This window comes from Terrapene carolina, unplaced genomic scaffold (genome assembly GCF_002925995.2).
Source record: "Terrapene carolina triunguis isolate 2854851 unplaced genomic scaffold, T_m_triunguis-2.0 Scaffold84, whole genome shotgun sequence".
In the NCBI taxonomy this organism is placed as follows: domain Eukaryota; kingdom Metazoa; phylum Chordata; order Testudines; family Emydidae; genus Terrapene; species Terrapene triunguis.
The window spans coordinates 38,244,758-38,266,154 of record NW_020664435.1 but is presented as its reverse complement, the minus strand read 5'-3'; the positions used below and the strand labels follow the sequence as shown (position 1 = coordinate 38,266,154).

General features: G+C 41.2%; 1 protein-coding gene across 1 annotated transcript in view; it reads right to left on the bottom strand.

Moving 5' to 3' along the window:
• Positions 1-21,397, bottom strand: part of MALRD1 (MAM and LDL receptor class A domain containing 1) — a 528,588-nt gene that overhangs the window by 317,713 nt on the left and 189,478 nt on the right. Inside the window, exons 13-16 of the mRNA XM_026649425.1 lie at positions 15,102-15,254; positions 14,851-14,956; positions 12,813-13,180; positions 8,957-9,378 (exon numbers count right to left, since the gene is read on the bottom strand). Of these exons, the coding sequence (XP_026505210.1) occupies positions 8,957-9,378; positions 12,813-13,180; positions 14,851-14,956; positions 15,102-15,254 (1,049 nt within the window). The remainder of the gene's footprint in view (positions 1-8,956; positions 9,379-12,812; positions 13,181-14,850; positions 14,957-15,101; positions 15,255-21,397) is intronic.

Genomic DNA, 21,397 nt, shown 5'->3' with positions numbered 1-21,397 from the left:
GGTGAAGGAGTTGGGGGTAAAGGTGGTATTCTCTTTGATCCTTCCAGTCAAGGATAGGGGCCTGGGAGAGACCAGTGCATCCTGGAGATGAATGCCTGGCTGCGAGGATGGTGTTGCCAGGAGGGCTTCAGCTGCCTTGACCATGGGATGCAGTTCTGGGAGGAAGGACTAATAAGCAGAGATGGGGTCCATCTATCAAGGAAAGGGAAGAGTATATTGGGATACAAACTGGCTAACCTACTGAGGAGGGCTTTAAATTAGATTCAACAGGGGCAGGTGACAAAAGCCTATAGGTAAGTCAAAAACACAGAGACCTGGGAGAAGGGTCGGAATCTGGGGGAAGCAGGGACCATTATAGCAGGGATAATGGAGAGAGAGAACATATGGAGAAAATCAAATCAGTATCTGAGATGTCTGTACACTAACGCGAGCAGTATGGGGAATAAGCAAGAAGAACTTGAAATGCAAGTTAACACAACTATGACATAGTTGGCATCACAGAGATTTGGTGGGATAATACATATGACTGGAATATTGGCATAGAAGGGTACAGCTTGCTCCGGAGGAACAGGCAGGGGAGAAAGGGAGGAGGTGTCTCCTTATATATTAAAAATGTATACGCTTGGACTGAGGTTGAGATGGAAATAGGAGACAGACTTCTTGAAAGTCTCTGGGTAAGGATAAAAGAGGTAAAAACAAGGGTGATGTCATGGTAGGTGTCTACTACAGACCACCTAACCAGGAAGAAGAGGTGGATGAGGCTTTTTTTAAAAAAAAACAACTAACAAAATCATTCAAAGCACAGGACTTGATGATGATGGGGGATTTCAACTATCCAGACATCTGTTGGCAAAATAATACAGAAGGGCACAGATTATCCAACAAGTTCTTGGAATGTATTGGAAACAATTTTTCATTTCAGAAGGTGGAGAAAGCTACTAGGGGAGAGGCTGTCCTAGATTTGATTTTGAAAAATAGGGAGGAACTGGTTGAGAATTTGAAAGTGGAAAGCAGCTTTGGTGAGAGTGATCATGAAATGGTAGAGTTCATGATTCAAAGGAATGATGGGAGGGAAAACAGCACAGTACAGAAAATGGATTTCAAGAAGGCAGACTTCAGCAAATTCAGGGAGTTGGTAGGTAAGAGCCCATGGGAAGCAAGCCTAAGGGGAAAAACACTTCAAGAGAGTTGACAGATTTTCAAACAGACATTATTAAGGGTACAAGAGCAAACTATCCCACTGTGACATTCTGTACCTTGGGGAAGCACCCTGTAACCACCATATTCCTCATTTATATATGATTGTGATCTTGCATATAAAGCAGGCCATGTGAGGTATCAGGGGAAAGGTTATGATCTACTGAAATCATTTTTCTATCCATATATGTATCATTAATGCATATTAAGTTATGAGAATTGTGTTGTATGGTTGTCACTAAAACATGTTGTAAGTTGTAAGTTGGGGAATCAGCCAGATATTAGGCCCCCCAGAGACAACAGCGAGGAAAGTAACCAACACCCAAGTGGGGTATCAAACAACCCATCAACAGCCATTGTCCAGCAAGGAAGCTACAATTCAATGACTCACCTGCATGAAACCACACCAGGGGAATTGCTCAACCTTGTCTGGGGACTCAGTAATGCCCACCAGACATGCCTTGACTTGTCTGTTCAACAAGCACATGGGACTGAGGGTATAAAACAGAACACAGCAGGCCCATGCTTCCCTTTCTCCTGCCCCCACCCATGCTGCAAGCAAGAAGGACACTGAGAAGACTTAAACAGAAGAGATTGGCCCAGATTTCAAGGGTGAAATCTGCGTACTATGAATTGCAATATCCAGTGAGATGAGAAAAACTGCTTAATCTAGATATTGCCCAGTCTAATAGGGTTAAGAGTTTAGACTACGTGCTTATATTTTATTTTATTTTGGTAACTAACTCTGACTTTTTACATATCACTTATAATCACTTAAAATCTATCTTTTGTAGTCAATAAATTTGTTTAACTGTTTATCTTTACCAGTGAGTTTGCTCGTCTTGAGCAGTGCAAGAAGGTATAATCCAGAGGTACAGTGCTGGGAACTGGGGGGATTTGGCTCTGGTGCCTTTCTCTGTGTGATTCATGAGTGGCTCTGGGAGCATTCATGCAATCTAGCTGGCTGTGAGGTCTCCACATGCGGTTGTGCTGAGTGATAACAGCACCTGGAGGTGTTTGCTGCTGGCCACTAGCAAGGCATTGAGACAGACAACCCAGGCTGGAGAGAGTTAAGGGGATACAGAGGACCCACAGTCCCAGGCTGCACCCCGGGGATCCCGTCACACCCACTGCATAGGAAAGATAGGAAGTATGGCAAGAGACCACCCTGGCTTAACCAGGAAATCTTCAAGTATCTGAAACTCAAAAAAGAGTCCTACAAAAAGTGGAAACGAGGTCAATTTACAAAGGATGAATAGAAACAAATAACACAAGTATGTAGGGACAAAATTAGAAAGGCCAAGGCACAAAAAGAGATCAAACTAGCTAGAGTTTGTTTCAGTTTTCACCAAAAAGGTTAGTACCATTTGGACATTAACATCATGAATGTCAGTGAAAATGAGGTAGGCTCAGAGGCTGAAATAGGGAAAGAACAAGTTAAAAATTACTTAGACAAGTTAGATGTCTTCAAGTCACCAGGATCTGATGAAATACATCCTTGAATACTTAAGAGGCTGACTGAGGAAATATTTGAGCCATTGGCAATTATCTTTGAAAAGTCATGGAAGACTGGAGAGATTTAGGGCCATGTGGTGGGGTGTCTGCCCCACACTGACAGAAGAGGGGTTAAAGCAGCCCCGGGGAGGCTGCACAGGAGACAACCAATTAGGAAAGGGCTTGTATAGACAGCCAATCAGGGCCAGGCTGGGCCATATGAGAAGGGCTGCTGACCAGAGCAGCTTCAGTCACTCCCTGGAGTTTGAGGAGGGAGGACTGGCTGCCCTGAAGGACGGAGAAGAGACAGCACCATGGTCAGAGCAGTGCTGGGCACGTCAGGGGAGCATGAGTGAGCTCCTGTCAGACTGCTCCCAGACTGAAGCCCAGATACAAGGGTGGAGAAGGTGCTAGGGCTGCAGGGAAGTGGCCCAGGGAAATAGATGGCAGGGGTTGGAGGTGATGCAACGCATGGCTGCTGGCTAGAGGGTTGCTGGGCCGAGACCCGGAGTAGCAGGCTTCCACCCCCCCGCACCTTTGGCCCCACTTGCCACTGAGGGGAGTGGCTAGAGTCTGGGCTGCTGTTTGCCACTGACGCAGGTGGCTAGACCTTGGACTGCAGCCTGCCACTGAGGCAAGTGGCTGGACAGAGGACTGCTGGCCCCCCGGAAGTGGAGGGAGAGAACCGAGTGGGGCACAGCAGGAGGGCTGTGTCCAGAAGAGGACACCGCAGTCCTGAGAGTGACACGGGTCCTGGTGACATAAGTGACGGTGGCGAGATGCCACTAGATGAGGGCGCACTGGCAAACCAGAGCTAATTCCCAGGATGGCCACCAGGAGGCACCACAGTGGAGAGTACCGCCCCGTTACAGGCAAATATAGTGCCAATCTATAAAATGGGAAATAAGGACAACCAGGGGAATTACAGACCAATCAGCTTAACTTCAGTACCCAGAAAGATAATGGAGCAAATAATTAAGCAATCAATTTGCAGACACCTAGAAGATAATAAGGTGATAAGTAACAGTCACCATGGATTTGTCAAGAATAAATCATGTCAAACCACACTAATAGCTTTCTTTACAAGGTAACAAGCCTTGTGGATAGAAAGGAAGCAGTAGATGTGGTATATATTAACTTTAGTAAGACTTTTGATACTGTCTCTCTTGACCGCCTCATAAACAAACTAGGGAAATACAACCTAGATGGAGCTACTATGAGGTGGGTGCATAACTAGTTGGAAATCCTTTCCCAGACAGTAGTTATCAGTGATTCACAGTCAAACCGGAAGGGCATATTGAGTGGAGTCCCACAGGGATCAGTTCTGGTTAGGAGGATAGAATTAAAATTCATAATGATCTGGACAAACTGGAGAAATGGTCTGAAATAAATAGGATGAAATTCAATCAGGACAAATGCAAAGTAGTCCACTTAGGAAGGAACACATACAAAATGGGAAATGACTGTCAAGGAGGGAGTGTTGCGGAAAGGGATCTGGGAGGTCATAGTGGATCACAGGCTAAATATGAGTGAACAGTGTAACACTATTGCAAAAAACCAAACACCATTCTGGGATGTATTAGCAGGAGTGTTGAAAGCAAGACACGAGAAGTAATTCTTCCACTCTACTGTGCTGATTAGGCCTCAACTGGAATATTGTGTCCAGTTCTGAGTGTGGACAAAATAGAGAAAGTGGACAAAAAGATGTAGACAAACTAGAGAAAGTCCACAAAAGAGCAACAAAAACAATAAAAGGTCAAGAAAACATAACATATGAGGGAAGATTGAAAAAACTGAGTTTGTTTAGTCTGGAGAAGAGAAGACTGAGAGGGAACATGATAACAGTTTTCAAGTACATAAAAGGTTGTTACAAGGAGGAGGGAGCAAATTTGTTCTCCTTAACTTCTGAGGATAGGACAAGAAGCAATGGGCTTAAATTACCGCAAGGGTGGTTTAGGTTGGACATTAGGAAAAACTCAACTGTCAGGGTGGTTAAGCACTGGAATAAATTTCCTAGGGAAGTTGGAGATTTTTAAGAGCAGGTTGGACAAACACCTGTTAGGGATGGTCTAGATAATATTAGTCCTGCCTTGAGTGCAGGCAGCTTGACTAGATGACCTCTTGAGGTCCCTTCCAGTCCTACGATTCTATGATTCATGGCTCCAGTATCCTTTCAGAAAATCAGCAGATTATTACATGTTTTTTAAAAAACATCCAGACTATTGGCTTGATTGCGATATCACTTATATCTGCTCTTTTTTTGGCCTGCTTTCCATAATTAAAAATAATATTAACATATGGCCCTTTATTGCTTATAATTCACAAGTGGTGTTTCTTTCCTAGAATGTAGTGGACATCTAAGTACACAAGTGACAACCATCTATTAGGAAAAAAGAAAAAAAGGGGGGGAGGAAAGGGAATTTTTCTTCTTATGTGTTCCTTACCTATACGTACAGCTGGTCAAAAATTTTCAAACAAAAAGTTTTTTCATCAAAATCAATATTTTCTATCAGAAAATGTTGATTTCTATGAAATTTTTCAATTTCCCAAATGCATATTTCCAAGCTAATCTAAATATTTCCTTTCAAAATATTGATTTGATCTGAAACATTCCATTGATGTGCACATGGAAACAATGAGACACAGATATCCTAATATGGTTAAATGCAAAGGCTGCAACTTTACTTAAAACTACAGTATTACCCAACTGGAGTGACAACCCAAAAATACTCAGCAGGGTTGTTCCAGGGCTGATCTCAAGGGGCACCAATGGCCCTCATGTACTACAAACCTGAGATTGAATGTGAAGGCCATGCCCACTCTATACTCTTAGGTCTGGCTCAGGGCCCCAACTGGAAGCCAGTCTTGACCCATCCATTCCTCCACACCAGAAATAATAGAGATAAGACAAAGGGAGCCACAAGCTGCATGACACAGAGGCAAACCCAATGTGCAAAATCATGCCCAGAACCAATACCCAAGCAGATTACTGAGTTATAGAGACCTCAATCAGACCTTTTCTAACCAAACCACCACATGCATCTGCCAAAGTTGTGACAATTGTAACTTCAATGCCATAAACATGCCAGATGGAGGGTAAAAAAATCCACACAGCAGTTTGCCAATTTTGCCATATGGGAAAAATCCCTTCCAGAACATAAAACTGGTGACCAGCCAAGCCCCCAGAATCAACAGAGCTCCAGAAACTAGATTAAGGGTGGGGCTGAAACAGGAAGTTCACAATGAGCGAACAGTTTCAACTGACACCCCCCTTCCCCGCACACTTCACCTCCACTTGGTGGGAGCCAATCACATGGATGAAGCACCAGCTCCACCACCCAGCGTATATTTTGAAACTACACATTTTGTTTCTAATTGACATTTTGTTGTAATTGAAAATGTCAGCAATCGGAAGAACAAGCTGTTTCCTATGCAACTTGGAACATGCATTATCACTTGTGCTTTTCTAATTCCAGCCAAAACCATCTCATTTTGAAAATCACTAAGTTTGGAAGAAGGGTAGGCAACCGGGTAGGCAACCTGGCAGCAAAATTCAGTCAAGAAAAGTAGTGGACATAGGAATGAGCCATAGCTCTTGATCTAACTGACCTAGTAGACCTCTCCATCCCAAAGCAATTAAATCCCCAAATGAATAATCAAGGTAGGTGAAAAGCTCACTCTACAACACATAGCCAATGCAACAATTGACAAAAACTGAACAACTCAGTAACAATTTCCAACTTTGAGCAATATCCAAGGCACTCAATATCATGCTGATGTTTTCTCTGCCCATTACTCCCCTTTTTACACCAAACCTGGCCCTATAGCTTTCCCTGTTACCCCCTTTGACCTGAGGGCTAGTCAAAATTCAGGGGTCCAGACTGGGAAGTTCCAGTTTGAAGTAAAAATTGATGGTGATTGGTATCTTCTTGATGCAATCTTCTTCATTTCAAGGGATGTACAAAGTCCTGACTCTACGAACACAGAATAAACCAAGAATAAAAGGAGCAGTTTCTTAGCTTACAGCCCTCAAGCCTCTTTACCCAGTACCAGACCCAAAGCTCTAACTTTTTCCTGGATCACACTGTGCTTACAGGCTCCTGCATGGCTTTCTTGCCCCTCTCCCTCTCTCTGTTCTTGCCTGTTCTCTGTTTCTGTCTATTCTCTCTGACACCCCCATCCACATGGACACAATACCCAGTCAACCTGTCTGCCCACCTCATGCTAGTTTCTGGACAGACTCTATTAGACTTTGTTTTGAATGTGACTCCTTAACAGTCTCTTACAACTATCTTAAATAGATTCATTTACATATAAGTTTGAGTGAGGTTTTAATTCAACCCATAACAAGATTACACTCAGCTCATAACACTCTGTACAGGAAGGAAAGGTTGGAGAGCCCTATGGTGCTGTCACACTCACTAACTCAAAACATCTTCCTAACCCTAATCAAGGACTTGTGTATGACTATTGATTTTGGAGTTCTTTAGGCAAACAATTAAGCATCCAACATACTTCCTTTCTATGCAAAAAAATAAAAAGGAGTATGCATGCGGAACTTGCACAAAGAGGAACTAAAAGATGTTCAAACTCCAATTTAAATGCAGTGCACATTTCAATTCAATTCAAAGTCAAGTGCTTCCATATTTAGGACCTGGTTCACTTCTCACAGACACAGGTATAAATTATGAGTAACTCCTTTCAAAACAATGAATTTATCCCAGTGTGAAACTGGTAGAAGTGAGAGTAGAATCAAGCTGCCAATGTGAAAAATGCCTTTCACATTCCTTCCAAGTAGGTTGCATACTGCATGCCTGGTCACAATAAAAACAAATCCAGATGTCACACAACAAACAGCACAGTATGTACTACTGGCATTCATGTTTAGATATCAATATATTATGTAGTAAACTAAATTTAGAAAATGAGGTATGAGAATGAGTTTTAGTTCCAGGTTTTAAGAACTAGATACGTTTGTATACACACAGATTCTACTGTAGTTACTCTCTGCCCTAGAGTAACTTGTTCTCATTCACACTAAGGACTGGTCTACACTACAGATTTAGACCAACGTAACTCTGTAATCGTCTACACTGAAATGTAGCTCCCTTCGGTGCTCTATGTAGGTCTCATCGCCTTCCACCTCTGCGAGAGGTGTAGCGCTTAGGTCGATTTAGTTAGGTTGACACAGTGTCAGTGTAGGTACTCCATTGGTTACATCGACTGTTGCTGCCTTTCAGAAGCCATCCCACAATGCACCACACTCACAGTTAAATCGGTGCAAGTTCTCCTAGTCAGGACATGCACCAACGACACATGGAGCATATTGTGGATGTGCAAAAGCGATTTAATTACTGCAGTGGCTGTACATCGACGTAACTTAGGGAGACTTATTTTTGTAGTGTAGACTGTAGTGCAAAGGGGCCTTAAATGGATGTAAACCTTTATGCCCACACTAAGGTTTCTCTAAATAGCCAAAATGATGTAACAGGGCCTTAGTGTCAATAAGAATGTAGCCTTTTGTCCCTAAACATAGTCCTTATGGAAACAAAACATGGCACCATCTTACCTCTAATATTGCCTTAGATCAGTTAAATAAAGGAATTCATTTTTTGTTAATATTTTCTTTTCAATTAATTTTCTGATGAATTGGCATCACGCAGTCAAATGAATGAACATCTCGAATATGTTTGCAAGAATACCAACCCCAATATGAACCACAAGACAAAGTAAAACTTAAATGTTTTATAACACACAAAGCATTTTTTTAAAAAAGGGCACTGGATTTCCAGCTGTGCTTTATAATAAATTTGTATTCCACTAACTGATACCTACTTTTTCAACCAATGAGCATTAGGCTCTTCACCCACATATTTTGATGGGATATTCAGTTTAATGTCATATAGTGAAAGGTTTTTCACAAAAAATAAAAGGACATGTTGTTCCATATTCCCAATTGTCTTTGCAATCAGCACAAGCATAGTTTCATTGTATTCAATGCTGAAAGAACCAAGTAACAGCTGTTTCAAAATACCATGTGTTCATCTTCAAAGATGATAACCAGGCATTTTGGTATGGGGAAATGTGGCTGCAGCAGAACAAAATGTTTGGGAACATATTTAATCAAATGACAAATGTGTTTCAAAGTAAATTTGATCAAAGAGTCTTACTTACGTTTGGCTTTAGTTTACATTAGTGTAATCTCTCATTCTCTCAGGATTTTATGGTGCTCTAGTAAGTAGATTACAGACTAAAAGAATCATACCTGAAAAGGCTTAGCACTTGTAATGTTGAGTGTTTGCCTTATCCATCTGTTGCCTTGATTTCCAAACTTCTGCCACAGCAGATGACCCTTTGAGTTGCTCAAAATTCTCCAGAAGACGGACAGCCTATAAATGTGTTTTCCAAACATATGATAATGAAAGCGGAAAATGCAGCTTTTATTGCCATGAGTGGAAGTGCCATTAAAGATTGGACTCAGCAAAACTGCTCTATTTTGGAACACTTGCGGTTCTGAGGATTCTATGTAGAGATAATGCCCCTTGACTGTGCCCAAAGTATGATCCTTTATTGGTCCTGTGTTAAATGTGGAAGTTGGGCCCTGGTTTCTGGTCCAGTCAAAGTCATCATCCATGTCTTGGTTCCAGTTGCACAGCCCATTTTCAAAGTTACACTGTAGCTCAGGTTCTGAAATATGTAAATACAAACCTTGTCAAATGAAAGCAATATGCTACATCAAACAAAGTGATCTACTAGAATTTGCTTTTTCTCCTCACAGAGTTAACCTCAATGTAATTAATTATATTTAAACCAGTCTGAACAAGAAACAAGGACTAGATGCTTTCCTCACATGTATGTGGCAATATACACATACACAATGGGAGTTATGCTAAAGTATCATGGCAAATTCTGGCCCTAAATTGAAACTTGATTGGACAAACCACTAGAAAAAAATATAATGTAGGAAAGTGATTCTCAATCTTTCCAGACTACTGTACCCTCTTTAGGAGTCTGAAGCCAGAGTTCTGCCATCTGGAGAGTAAGCCCAAGCCCCGCTGCACGGGGCTGAAGCATGTAATTTAGCTTCATGGGGCCCTTGTGGCATGGGGGCCCAGGCAGTTGCCCTGCTTGCCATCCCTTAACACCAGTACTGCACTGCAATTAGGTTTTAAACTCTTACTATCCTTCAGTACTCAAACTAATTAGATATAGGCCAAGAAGCCAATGTTTGGATCCAGATTCAGATTAGTTTCAGGCTAGAATTCAGGGTTAGGGGCCAAACTGAATGAAGGTTCAAGTTTGGTTGCAATGGTGCCAAAATGTAATGAGCTTTTCTTGCAAGATTTCAGCCCTAAATGACAGAAATCTCCTGGTTGCGTACATTCAGGGCTCTGTTTACCATTGTAAATGTTATATTAGTTCAACTTCTTACCCTGGGAATTGGGGGAAGAAAAAATAAATAGAAAAGCAAAAGCAGTGAAAGTGTATGGGAATGTGAGAGAAAGGAGGACACCTTTGTACAGAATTTACAGTGTGGATACAGAATCATAATCATCAATACACCATAGAGTGTGTACTCATGTTGAGAACAGCTCACACCAACTTGTGCAACAGTAATAAACTTTATTAAAGGAAAAATGAACTGATTAATTCTAATAACTCAGAAAGATTAAGGCCACATATTAAAGGCTTCTCATCCTAGCCTCCATTTGTGCACACACCAATTTAAAACCTGACCTCCAATTGTGTGCCCTCCTCTTAGCTCCTCCATCCTACTGTGGCTTCCTATTGCACCATCAATATGAAGCCTCTTCCTCTTGACTTGTGTACCAGATTAGATTTTCCCCAGGATCAGTCTCAGTGTCTAGCTGCTTTACATAGCTTTCTGGGTTTTATATAACAAGATAGCCCATGTAAATTAACATTAGTATCAGGACTTGGGTAATCAGATAGGCAAAATGAAATCTGTTTAGTAATTTTAATTTTTTTACACTAAGTTATATATTAGCAAAAACATTATTGATGAGTTACAATTTTTTCCATTAGATTAAGGAATAATCTATTTTAAAATTAACAGAAGTTTTCCATTAACACTGCACCTTTTCACCTCTGTACAGGATTAAATGCAGCCTGACAAAAATAAGCTATTTGATTTAGGAAAGCAGGAAGTGTTGCTGTTCAGGAATGAAGAAGATAACAGAGTGAGCCCATGCCAAAGAAAGCAAAAGCCTCATTTGATGCCTCTTCACTTGTAAATTATCTGGCCCAACTGTGACTTGAACTGGAGGTCTATGGATCACAAAGTGATCATGGTAGCAAATGAGATAAAGGAGACTCTCCACAAGACATCACTTGCAGTAAGAGTGGCACCTTCCAAAAATTCAACCACTGGAAGTGTGAAACCATCACAAATCTCCCTCTATGCAAAGAGTTCTCCCCTGCTACTGTAACTCATTTTGATCTGCATAATTTAGACACCTCAGGATGTGATAATGTATTTGCTATTTATTAATTTTGCTATATGTTAATGTTCTTCTTGCCTTAAAATTTATGAGTGCATGCATGGAGGGAACGCCAACAGCAGCAAGATTCTGAAACACTGAAAGGTGAATATCATGAATGTGAATATACAGTAGCTTTTCTTCATTTTAAGAGTTCTTCCTTGGAGGGGGATAGTTAATCTCACTGTCACTACTATGACTGATTTGTGACACTACACCCCACATCCGTACCCATGGGGGTATGATTATGATATGATTATGACATAATTATGATGCAATTTGTACAAGATGAGTCATGTAAGGTGTTATTGGAAAAGTTATGATTTGCTGAATATGATAATCCTATTTGTATGACCAGATCACATGACACTGATCTCCATTTTGAGTGCCTGTATTTTTCCCACAAACTGGTCTGGGAACAAAGTTTGAAACCTATGGTTCCCGCCATATGGAAAAGCTATATAAGGCAGGGAGTGCCATCAGCTGTTCTTCTTCACTCCCCCACAACTCAACGCCTGAGGGAAGCTCCGAAAGAAAAGGACTTGGGATGGGGGTGGGGAGCCCAAGCTGCAAAGCAGGTGCAGCTTGTGTCTTCAGAATCTGCAAGTCTGCTTGTATCATCAGTCAGGGTGAGAAATTGCTAATTCATATCCAATCTTTCTGGTATCCTAGGCTTAGCTTGTGGTTTTATTTACTAGGTAATCTGATTTGATCTGTTTGCTATCACTGATAATCACTTAAAATCTATCTTTTGTAGTTAATAAACTTGTTTTATGCTTTAATCTAAACCAGTGTGCCTTTAAGTGAAATGCCTGGGGAAAAATCTTAGCTTGAGTTTATTGCATATTCCTCTCCCTAAATTCATACTGGTCGGGGTTTTGACCAGGGCAGGACAGTACAGCTCTGGGGTCCTAGCTTGGGAAACTGGGAGTTATCTTGGCTGTAGCCTCTCTATTGTTGGTTCATGTAGTGGCTGGCCAAAGCCTGCATGTAACTGCAGCTGGGTGTGGCCCTGCCTCTGTGAATGCCGGTGGGAGTGTAGGACTGGGCGCGGTCTGTAGCCTGTCACAGCAGCACAGTGCTGAGAGGGAGCCCAGGCTGGTGAGTCAGAGGGCTCAGTGGAACCCCAGTTCCAGGTGGCACCCTGGGGGGGGGGGGAAGAACCATCTCACTATTACCTCCATCATATACAGAATTGGGGGATATTATTCCCTACAGTATGTCAACATCTTATATGAATATAGATTTGCACCATACTTCATCTATTTAAGGAAAGTTAACATATTAAACAACAACAACAAAAAACCCTAACACACGTCGTACTACCACTCTGAGAATTATATTCTGAACAAGCAGAGCCTTTCTATATTTCATAGAAAATACAGAAATATGGCCACATTTGTAATAAAGAAGATTGGTCTGTGCATATTTGTTTTCATTTTCTACAAGAGCTAACTTCTAGGGCTTATCAGGTGTATATGGCACCAGTCAATCATTTTAAGATCGTTTTTTAACAACAGATCTATTCATCCCTAGTGTAAGCAATGCAACTTCCAGGTCTGAAATTGGTCATTATTATTACTTTGTTAATGGACAAGGAACAGAACTGCAAGTACTTACTGCAATTTTCCTCATCAGATCCATCCCCACAATTATCCACGAGATCACACACCAATAAACTGTCGATGCAAGCCTTTGTGTCTCGGCACCAGAAACGATCAGGACCTTCACAGCTTACTGCTGGAGGTGGAAGAGCACAGTTCTCGAAATGTATATCATCAATTGCTGAGACACCATCATAAAATCCAAGGCTGACTTTATACAGTGATAATTGGAAAGGCCATGGGAGGCGGCCGAGCTGAATGAAAGCCTTTAACCACTGCTTTCCTTGATTATAGTATATCCTCCAGAGGACAGTAGCGTTTTTCAGTCCATCAACATGTAATTGCATCTCTGCTGCTCCAACTGACTGTCCATAATTGTAATACCTAAAAAGGCAGCGGAAAATTCAAAAGGTGCAAATGATGAGGATGAATCATGTTAAATATACTGGACCAGTATCAGCTCTGTTATAATTCTATGGAATTTAATGGAATCACCCCTGGAATGAAGTCAGACCACAGTGCCTACAACCAGTTCAGCAGCAATTAACACCATTCTGTATGTGATCTCATTGTCATACCATAGCTATATTAGCTTATCTGCTCTGGCAGACTTGGCTGATATATGAATCATGGACACTTCTGAAGAAGTTAAGACTATGATGGAGGAAGGATTCTTAATTAAGTTAGAATCCATAACTGTACAGAGAAATTCTCCTTCATAGTAAGCAATTAACACAACACACTCACAGGCAAAATATTAATTGTATGAATGTAATTCAACAGATAAATTTAAAGCTTTGTTAAAGGAAAGCAAAACATCTAATGTATACAAGAACTGGGATTATTTAGTCTGCAGAAGAGAAGAATGAGGGGGGATTTGATAGCTGCTTTCAACTACCTGAAAGGGGGTTCCAAAGAGGATGGATCTAGACTGTTCTCAGTGGTACCAGATTACAGAACGAGGAATAACTGGAATGGGTTACCTAGGGAGGTGGTGGAATCTCCTTCCTTAGCGGTTTTTAAGGTCAGGCTTGACAAAGCCCTGGCTGGGATGATTTAGTTGGGAATTGGTCCTGCTTTGAGGTGGGTTGAACTAGATGACCTCCTGAGGTCCCTTCCAACCCTGATATTCTATGATTCTCTGAACATGTCTTCCTTTCACCACAATTATTAATGGCACTTTGCACTTCATCTAATGATCTCAAAGCACTTTACAAAATTAATGCTTACGACATCCCCATGAGTTTAGTATTACTATATCCCTCTTACATATAGAGAAACAAATTATGTGACTGGTCCAACAGTGACACAGCAAGTCAGTGCCAGAACTGGGAATAAGACCAGAACTTTTGACCTTCAGTCCCATATTCTAACCACTAAACAGACTTGCCTCCCATTGACAACAGTACCACTCTTTGGTGATAAGAGAGATGAGGTCATTTCCAATTAACTCTTTCTTCAGAAAAACAATTCTGAATTTTTTCACTGAACAAAATTTCAGCAACGATAAACTGGTTCATTTAAAAATAAGCACCACCCTGAACTTAAACACACAAATCTTGGTTAACTTTCCCCACCATCCTGCATTTAACATTTTTTTTTTGTTCACTAAATCATTTGATAAAGCCTGTCCTTCTGAGATTTACAGCCTGATTTAGAATCTCCCGGGGGCCTTGATGAGCCACTAGCCTTTTGTGTGGTTAGCTATTCCAAACTGAACCTCCTTAACATTTTGAGATTGACCCATCCTTAGAAGAACTGTATTCTTGGAATCATCATCGGATTTCTGTGTACTCTGAGGAAAAAAACATTTTAAAGGATTATGTCTTAAAGATCAAAAACTAAAACCGTCCTGTGTCTCAGGTCCGTTTTTCCAAATGCTTCAGCTTATTATTGCTTAGTGGTTACAACAAAGCCTGTGCGACTAAAGAGTAAGAGGAGGCAATAAATATTGCCAAGGGAGACGTACACTACTGGAAATTCTAACCTTAATTTCAGTCCAACAGAAGCAATGTCAGATGTTCCGTAAATTTAACATAAAACTTAATTCATACCAGAAGGACACTGTGCAACCTGATCCAGCCTGGTTGAACTTGGGGCTTCGTATTTGAGCAACCTGTGAAATGCTGCTGCTGTTTCTCAGAACAAACATAAAATGACCTGTTTGGGAAAAAAAATAGAAAAGAACTTTTCATACACAGAGCCAGTGTAATGCAGAAGATTTCAGCAGGGGTTATTGCCCCTGATTTAATGGCAGGCAGTTCAGTGTATGTGTATCAGCATCAATGACCTGTTTATGTCTTACCTTCGGATTTGTTATAGGTATGATCCTCTGGTGGGGCTTGTTTCTGAAAAGCAGAGGGAAGTGCACTTCTGGAGCTTCTTACCCAGTCAAATCCATCTGCACTAACAGTCTCAAACCAGCCACAGCTGTCTGTTTCAAAGTCACATTTAGCAGCTGAAATATTGAAAGAGATATATCACTTTGTATCTCTGAACATCACCACCACCACCACCACATCAGACTGTGGAAAAACTTTCCAAAATGTAAGTAAAAGAACAAGGCTCTAAAACAAAACATTTCTACAATGTGTCAGACAGGTATCCAGGAAAAAGACAGGTGGGTTACAGGGTATCAGATTAGGTGAATTTATATTATTTATTGAAATTACAGTAGCACATAGTCATCAGCAAGGATCAGGCCTTCACTGGGCCAGGCACTGTGTGCATGCGCATCCACATTGTACGATTTGTAGTCTAAATAAACAAGAGAGGCAAAAAGTGGAAGTAGTATTATTATCCTCTTTTTCAGTAGCATAGCTGGCGGGGGGGAGCAGAGCAGCGGCCACTCTCCCACTGAGCACAAGTGGCGCCTTTTCAATTTCTTGGCGCCTTTTTAATTTTTACTCACCCGGTGGCACTCCGGGTCTTCAGCAGCACTTGGGCGGCAGGCCCTTCACTAGCCCCGGGTGTCTTCGGCGGCACTGAAGGAAATGCCACTGAAGACCCGCGGAGTGAGTGAAGGTCCTGCCGTCGAGGTGCCACCGAAGACCCGGAGCACCGCCCCGTCAGTAAAAGCGCCGCCGGGTGAGTAAAAGCACCGCAGCGGGTAGTGCCTTTTTCTTTGATCACTCCCCCTTTCCCTCCACCTGGCTACGCCATTGCTCTTTTTACAGATTGGGAACTGAGGCATGAAGGGATTCAAGATCTCACAGAAAGTCTATGTCAGAAAAAGGAATTGAACCAGATCTTCCAAATCCCACTCAATGCTTCAATTACTAGTAAGATCTACCTTATCATTATCAAGTATCATAAGTAAGGCTGCGATTTAGTCACGGAGGTCACGGATTCTGAGTCTTTCCGTGATCTCCATAACTTCTGCAGTGGCCAGTGCTGGCTCAGGGGCTTACCGGGGTGGGGTGGGGAGGGGTGTTCCCTGGCTTCCACCGGCATGTCCCTGCAGCCAGCTCCCTACCAGGCTCAGACTGGCATATCTCTGCAGCTCCTAGGCGGAGGGGCCAGGGGGCTCCGTGCACTGCCCGCACCCGCAGGCGCCACGCTTAGATCTCCCATTGGCTGCGGTTCCATCCAATGGGAGCTGCAGAGCCGGCGCTTGTGGCAGGAGCAGCACACAGAGCCCCCCTGGCCGCCCCTCCCCCTAGGAGCTGAAGAGACATGCTGGTTGGAGCCAGGTAGGGAGCCTGCTGCCCACACTCCCCCCTGCACCAGCGGGGGGCCCGGGCCACATGCTGCTGACCACCCCCCCCCCAGCATGAGTCCCAGGCCACGCACCACTGCCCGTACCCCCGCACCAGTGCCAGCGGGGGTCCCGAGCCACGCCACCACTCGCTCCCCCTCTAGCACCAGAGGGGGTCCCAGTCTATATGCTGCCGACCACCTTCCCCCCAGCACCAGTGGGGGTCCCAGGCCACCCTCCCCAGCACCCACGGCGTCCCCAGCCCAGCCCCCCAGAGCACCCATGGACCCCAGCCCAAGTTTTAGTTAGAGGTATATAGTAAAAGTCATGAACAGGTCATGAGCTGTGAATTTTTGTTTACTGCCCATGACCTGTCCATGACTTTTACTAAAAATATTCGTGACTAAAACATGACCTTAATCATAAGATATTATCAAACAGGTGAAAGTAGGACTTCTGTGAAAAAGACCTAATACCACAGCCTAGTTAAGTGTGAAAATACATTCGCTACATCCCCAAAATGATAAGACAGAGGGGTTAATTTAAAGGAAAAGTAAAAATTTAAGAAAATGTGTGTAATGCTAAATAAAGTATATCTAGATATTCAAGCAAGTGAAAAGATGACAGAGGAGAAATGGGAAGTGTTGAGGCAATTTACTGAAATCTTGACAAATATGTGACACCAAAAGATGAGAAAATAACAGACTCCACTCTCCTAAATATAATTGCTCAAATTTAATGGTATTTTATTCCTGCAATATATACATTCTTTTTATAAAAGAGAATTTAAAAGAGAATTGTTTGAGTAGTTATTTTATACAGAGATTTATTACTTATTCATATAAAATTGATTTAATAAAACTGTGGACAGCCATGGTAACCTAAGCCTCACTCACATTCTCCTCAAAGAATACCTGAAACTTCAGCAAGTAGCACACTTATGCCATAGCCTTTCTGGCCATAAAACTCAATTGCATCTGATCACAACACAGAAGTTAATGTACATTTTAAACTCAAATTTATCCAAGTCCCTTGGAAAAGGTGTTGTTAATTTACAGCAATAAACAATCATTTATGGGCATTAAAATGCTGAATCCTGAAAATTGAGGATATAGAAAACGTCAGATAGCCTAAATAAATTAACCTAATGTTATTTCTATCTTTTTTCTGCACTGTTTTATGTCGTCCATCATTTTCAAGCTTTATCATATGTTTTAAGTACCATTTTTATTTTTAATAATGAAGAATTATTGACTGTATATGGTATTTCCATAAGAGACTGATTAGAATCTTTAACACATATTTTAAAGGCTTATGTAACATTTGGCCATCGGGGGTGAAGAGCTAATTTTGGGGGCTATTAAGTAGAGTGTATTAGATAAAATATTTCATTATGAATACCACTGAGAAATAAATACCCTAGAAATGAAAGACAACAAGGAAATTCAGGGTGTGATCAAGGAAAATATAAGTTCATATAGGGTATATAAATCAACAGTGCTGCTGATGCCAAAAGCAGGTATAGCGTAGATGACAAATAAGAGAATGATTAAGAAAATCTTGATGAAAAACGACAAGACGACAAATAATATTTTGCAAATCTATAAGGAGCCAGGGTTTGGTGGAGTTGACTGTAGGTGCATTGAAGGAACATAATTAGAGAGGAAACAACAGATAGGCAAGGAAAACTATTTCTCCTTTAGTTTTTGCTCACCAGAGCCGGCAGGAAAAATATGAAACCATGTTCTGTATTCCAAGGGAGCAGCAGCAAAGAAAAGAACAAACTTCCGACACAGGTGTTACACCAAAAGAGGTAAATAAAGAAGCTAAACCTGCTAAGTCTCCAAGCCCAGATTACTTGCATCCAAGAGTGAAGAGATGGAACATAAAAGAAAGGAAGCAGTAGACCATGCATTCAATTTAGGAATGCATGAATATACTTATACAGAATAAGAACTGACTCAAACTTTCAGCTAAAAGTCAAACCAAACCTTTAAAGGTCCAAAATAGTTTGGTTATCTGAAGTTGTAATTTAAGTAAAGAAAACAAAGGTTAGGCTGTTGGTATGCAGAGACTGCTGCCTATCAGGCTGACCACGATTATCTCATTGTTTACTTTTACTCCTCGGTCTGTATCTATCTGTATCAGTTTTGTAAATTATTAAAAATATTAAATAAAGATAAAGAAAAAAATCACCACAGCTAACCTACTGTTGGTAATACTAAATGAAAACTAAATCAAATTAAAAACAAATCAACAGGTTAGTATCAGTGTTGCACTGGAATTAAATCATCCAATTAGTAAAGTAATCAAATAAATATAACCAATAATTAATCCATATAAATTCTAAAAAGGAATCTAAGAAAGTAGCTATCTGGTTGGTTACAAACCTCAACTGTAGAGTTTTACCCATGTCAATCTAATTTGTAACCTGGAGCTGGGGTTAAATATTTTGATATTGAAATCAAATTATCTCATGTTTAACTACAACCTCAAAGCCAATTATAAAGTTTCCTCATTAGATTTCAATTCTAGTGTGGTAGTTAACCCTTTCTCCTTCCTCTCCCCCTCAGATATTACAATCCAGATTTTAAGAGAACACTGATAAATGGAAGATTGGTGACTCATGTTTGGCAGTTTACAGCTGAGAGCTTTAAGTTTCCTAGGACTCAAACACAAAATACAGAACCCATTTTATTGATTATTTTATAAGATTATTGTTAGGGCGGTTTAAACTGGAGGAACTTTTTTCTGGCATCTTCCTTGTATGGACTTCACCGGTGCTCAAATGCATGCACGCATACAACTGCACTTTTGCATCCTAAAGTTAAAGAATAAGAAGGCTAGTATGTCGCCAAGTGAATAAAAACAAAAAGACAAAAGTAGAAAAAGAAAAAATAAGATACTAAAGATAAGAGGGAAGTCTTCTGGATTGGCCTGGCATAGAAGCTGGAAATAGAGCTGGATAGGAATGTTTTGATGCAGTGATTTTTTCGTTGGGAGAGAACTGCACCTCGGAATAAGTAATAGACTGGAGGTTAGAACAATCAGCTGGGCAGTGGAAGATATAGATTCAAATCTCTATTCTGCCTGATTCAGAGCAGGAACTTGAACCTTGGTCTCCCACATCTCAAATGAGTGCTCTTAACTGCCAGGCAAGTGGCTACTCATTCTCTCTCCACCTTTTTGTGAAAAATTTTAAAGAACTTGCTTTTTGTCCTGATATGAAATGGGAAAATATTTGAAATCTTGAAAATTTTCATCGAACGGGAAAACCATTTCCCCCAGCTCTAGCTGAAACTGCAGACAATGTACCAGAGGGTGATGTTGCTGGAACAGCACTTCTTTGGCTGCAGAAAGACTGCTCAAAGACTAGTGTAGCCTGTTTGTTGATGTCTTGACTGCCTCTCCCTAAGGTAGCTAGCTTTAGGGTTTCAGGAATGTCAGTCTTCCCTCAGGTGGTTTTGTTGACCTGAAAGGTGAGGTTTCTTGGTCTCACTGTTGATTCTTATAGTTTGCAAACTTTGTTTACTCTGCCTTCCAGCAGCTCCCTACAAGGCATTGGAAAAATCACTTACAAGGCCTATCTTGGAGCCATGCAACCTACTCTAATCAGAATTGAGTTAAGTTATCCTTAGCTAATGTCAATTTGGGGAAAGTCCTGCTTAAGCCAGCAATTAAAAAAATATTTGGAGACATCCACATGCCCAAAAATATCAAAATTACAGACCAGAGAACATTTCTGAAGTAGCTGTCATGGCCTCAGTGAAAAGGTCTTGAGATGACATTATTTAACCAGTTTATGGAAAGTGTGAACTAAAATCTTATAAAAAATAATTGATTGAAAGAGACTCTAGCAACCAACAGCCCCTCAACATTCATCCATCAGAAGATTAAAGATACATTTCAACATTTTATGACCCAAAGTCACCATTTCTCTTGCAAACATGACAATTTATGGTAATTTTTTTAATTTAGCAACTAGGCCATACATCATCTTATCTTTGGTAATATCCATCTTGATAGAGAAAAGTTACTTTAAAGCTTTATCAAGACAGAACCAATTTAAAATAAAAATAAATAACATTTATATAAGGTCTGTATTCCCATATACACTATTCCTCTCATGTGTGCCACTTCTTGATTGCACAACAGATTCTAAAATACAATGTGAGATTATTCTTATAGTAATGCCAGCCTGATTTCTAGAATAAAAAGATTAATGCTTATATTAAGTGTGGGCAAACTGCAATATTTCAGACAAAAGTAACAAAACAGTGCCTCAAATATAAACCAGATACAAGCAAAACTGTATTTGAAGGTCCGATGGTTTGGTCAACTCAGGCTCCTAATGAACCCTCCCTTACTCTACTTCGGTTCACTGTGGTTTCTGAAAAGTGAAATCACTGAGTCGAATGAGTCAAATTCACATGCTTAAGTGCTTTACTGAACTGGATTCTTAGGCCTGGTCTACACTAACCCCCCAAGTCGAAGTAAGGTACGCAACTTCAGCTACGTGAATAACGTAGCTGAAGTCGACATACCTTACTTCGAACTTACTGCGGTTCAGACGCGGTCCACACGCGGCAGACAGGCTCCCCCGTCGACTCCGCGGTACTCCTCTTGTTGAGCTGGAGTACCGCAGTCGACGGCGAGCACTTCCTGGTTCGATTTATCGCGTCCAGACCAGACGCGATAAATCGAACCCGGAACTTCGATTGCCAGCCGTCGAACTACCCGGTAAGTATAGACCAGCCCTTAGTGAGGGGAGATTGCAGACTATCTTCAAACAAGTGGAAGACTACCTCTTCCCCAAGAAGTCATTTCTTGAAATTTGCTAATTCCTTATCTCAAACCTACACTTTTGGGAGCATGTGATGAACGTTTAGCTTGAGGTACACTAG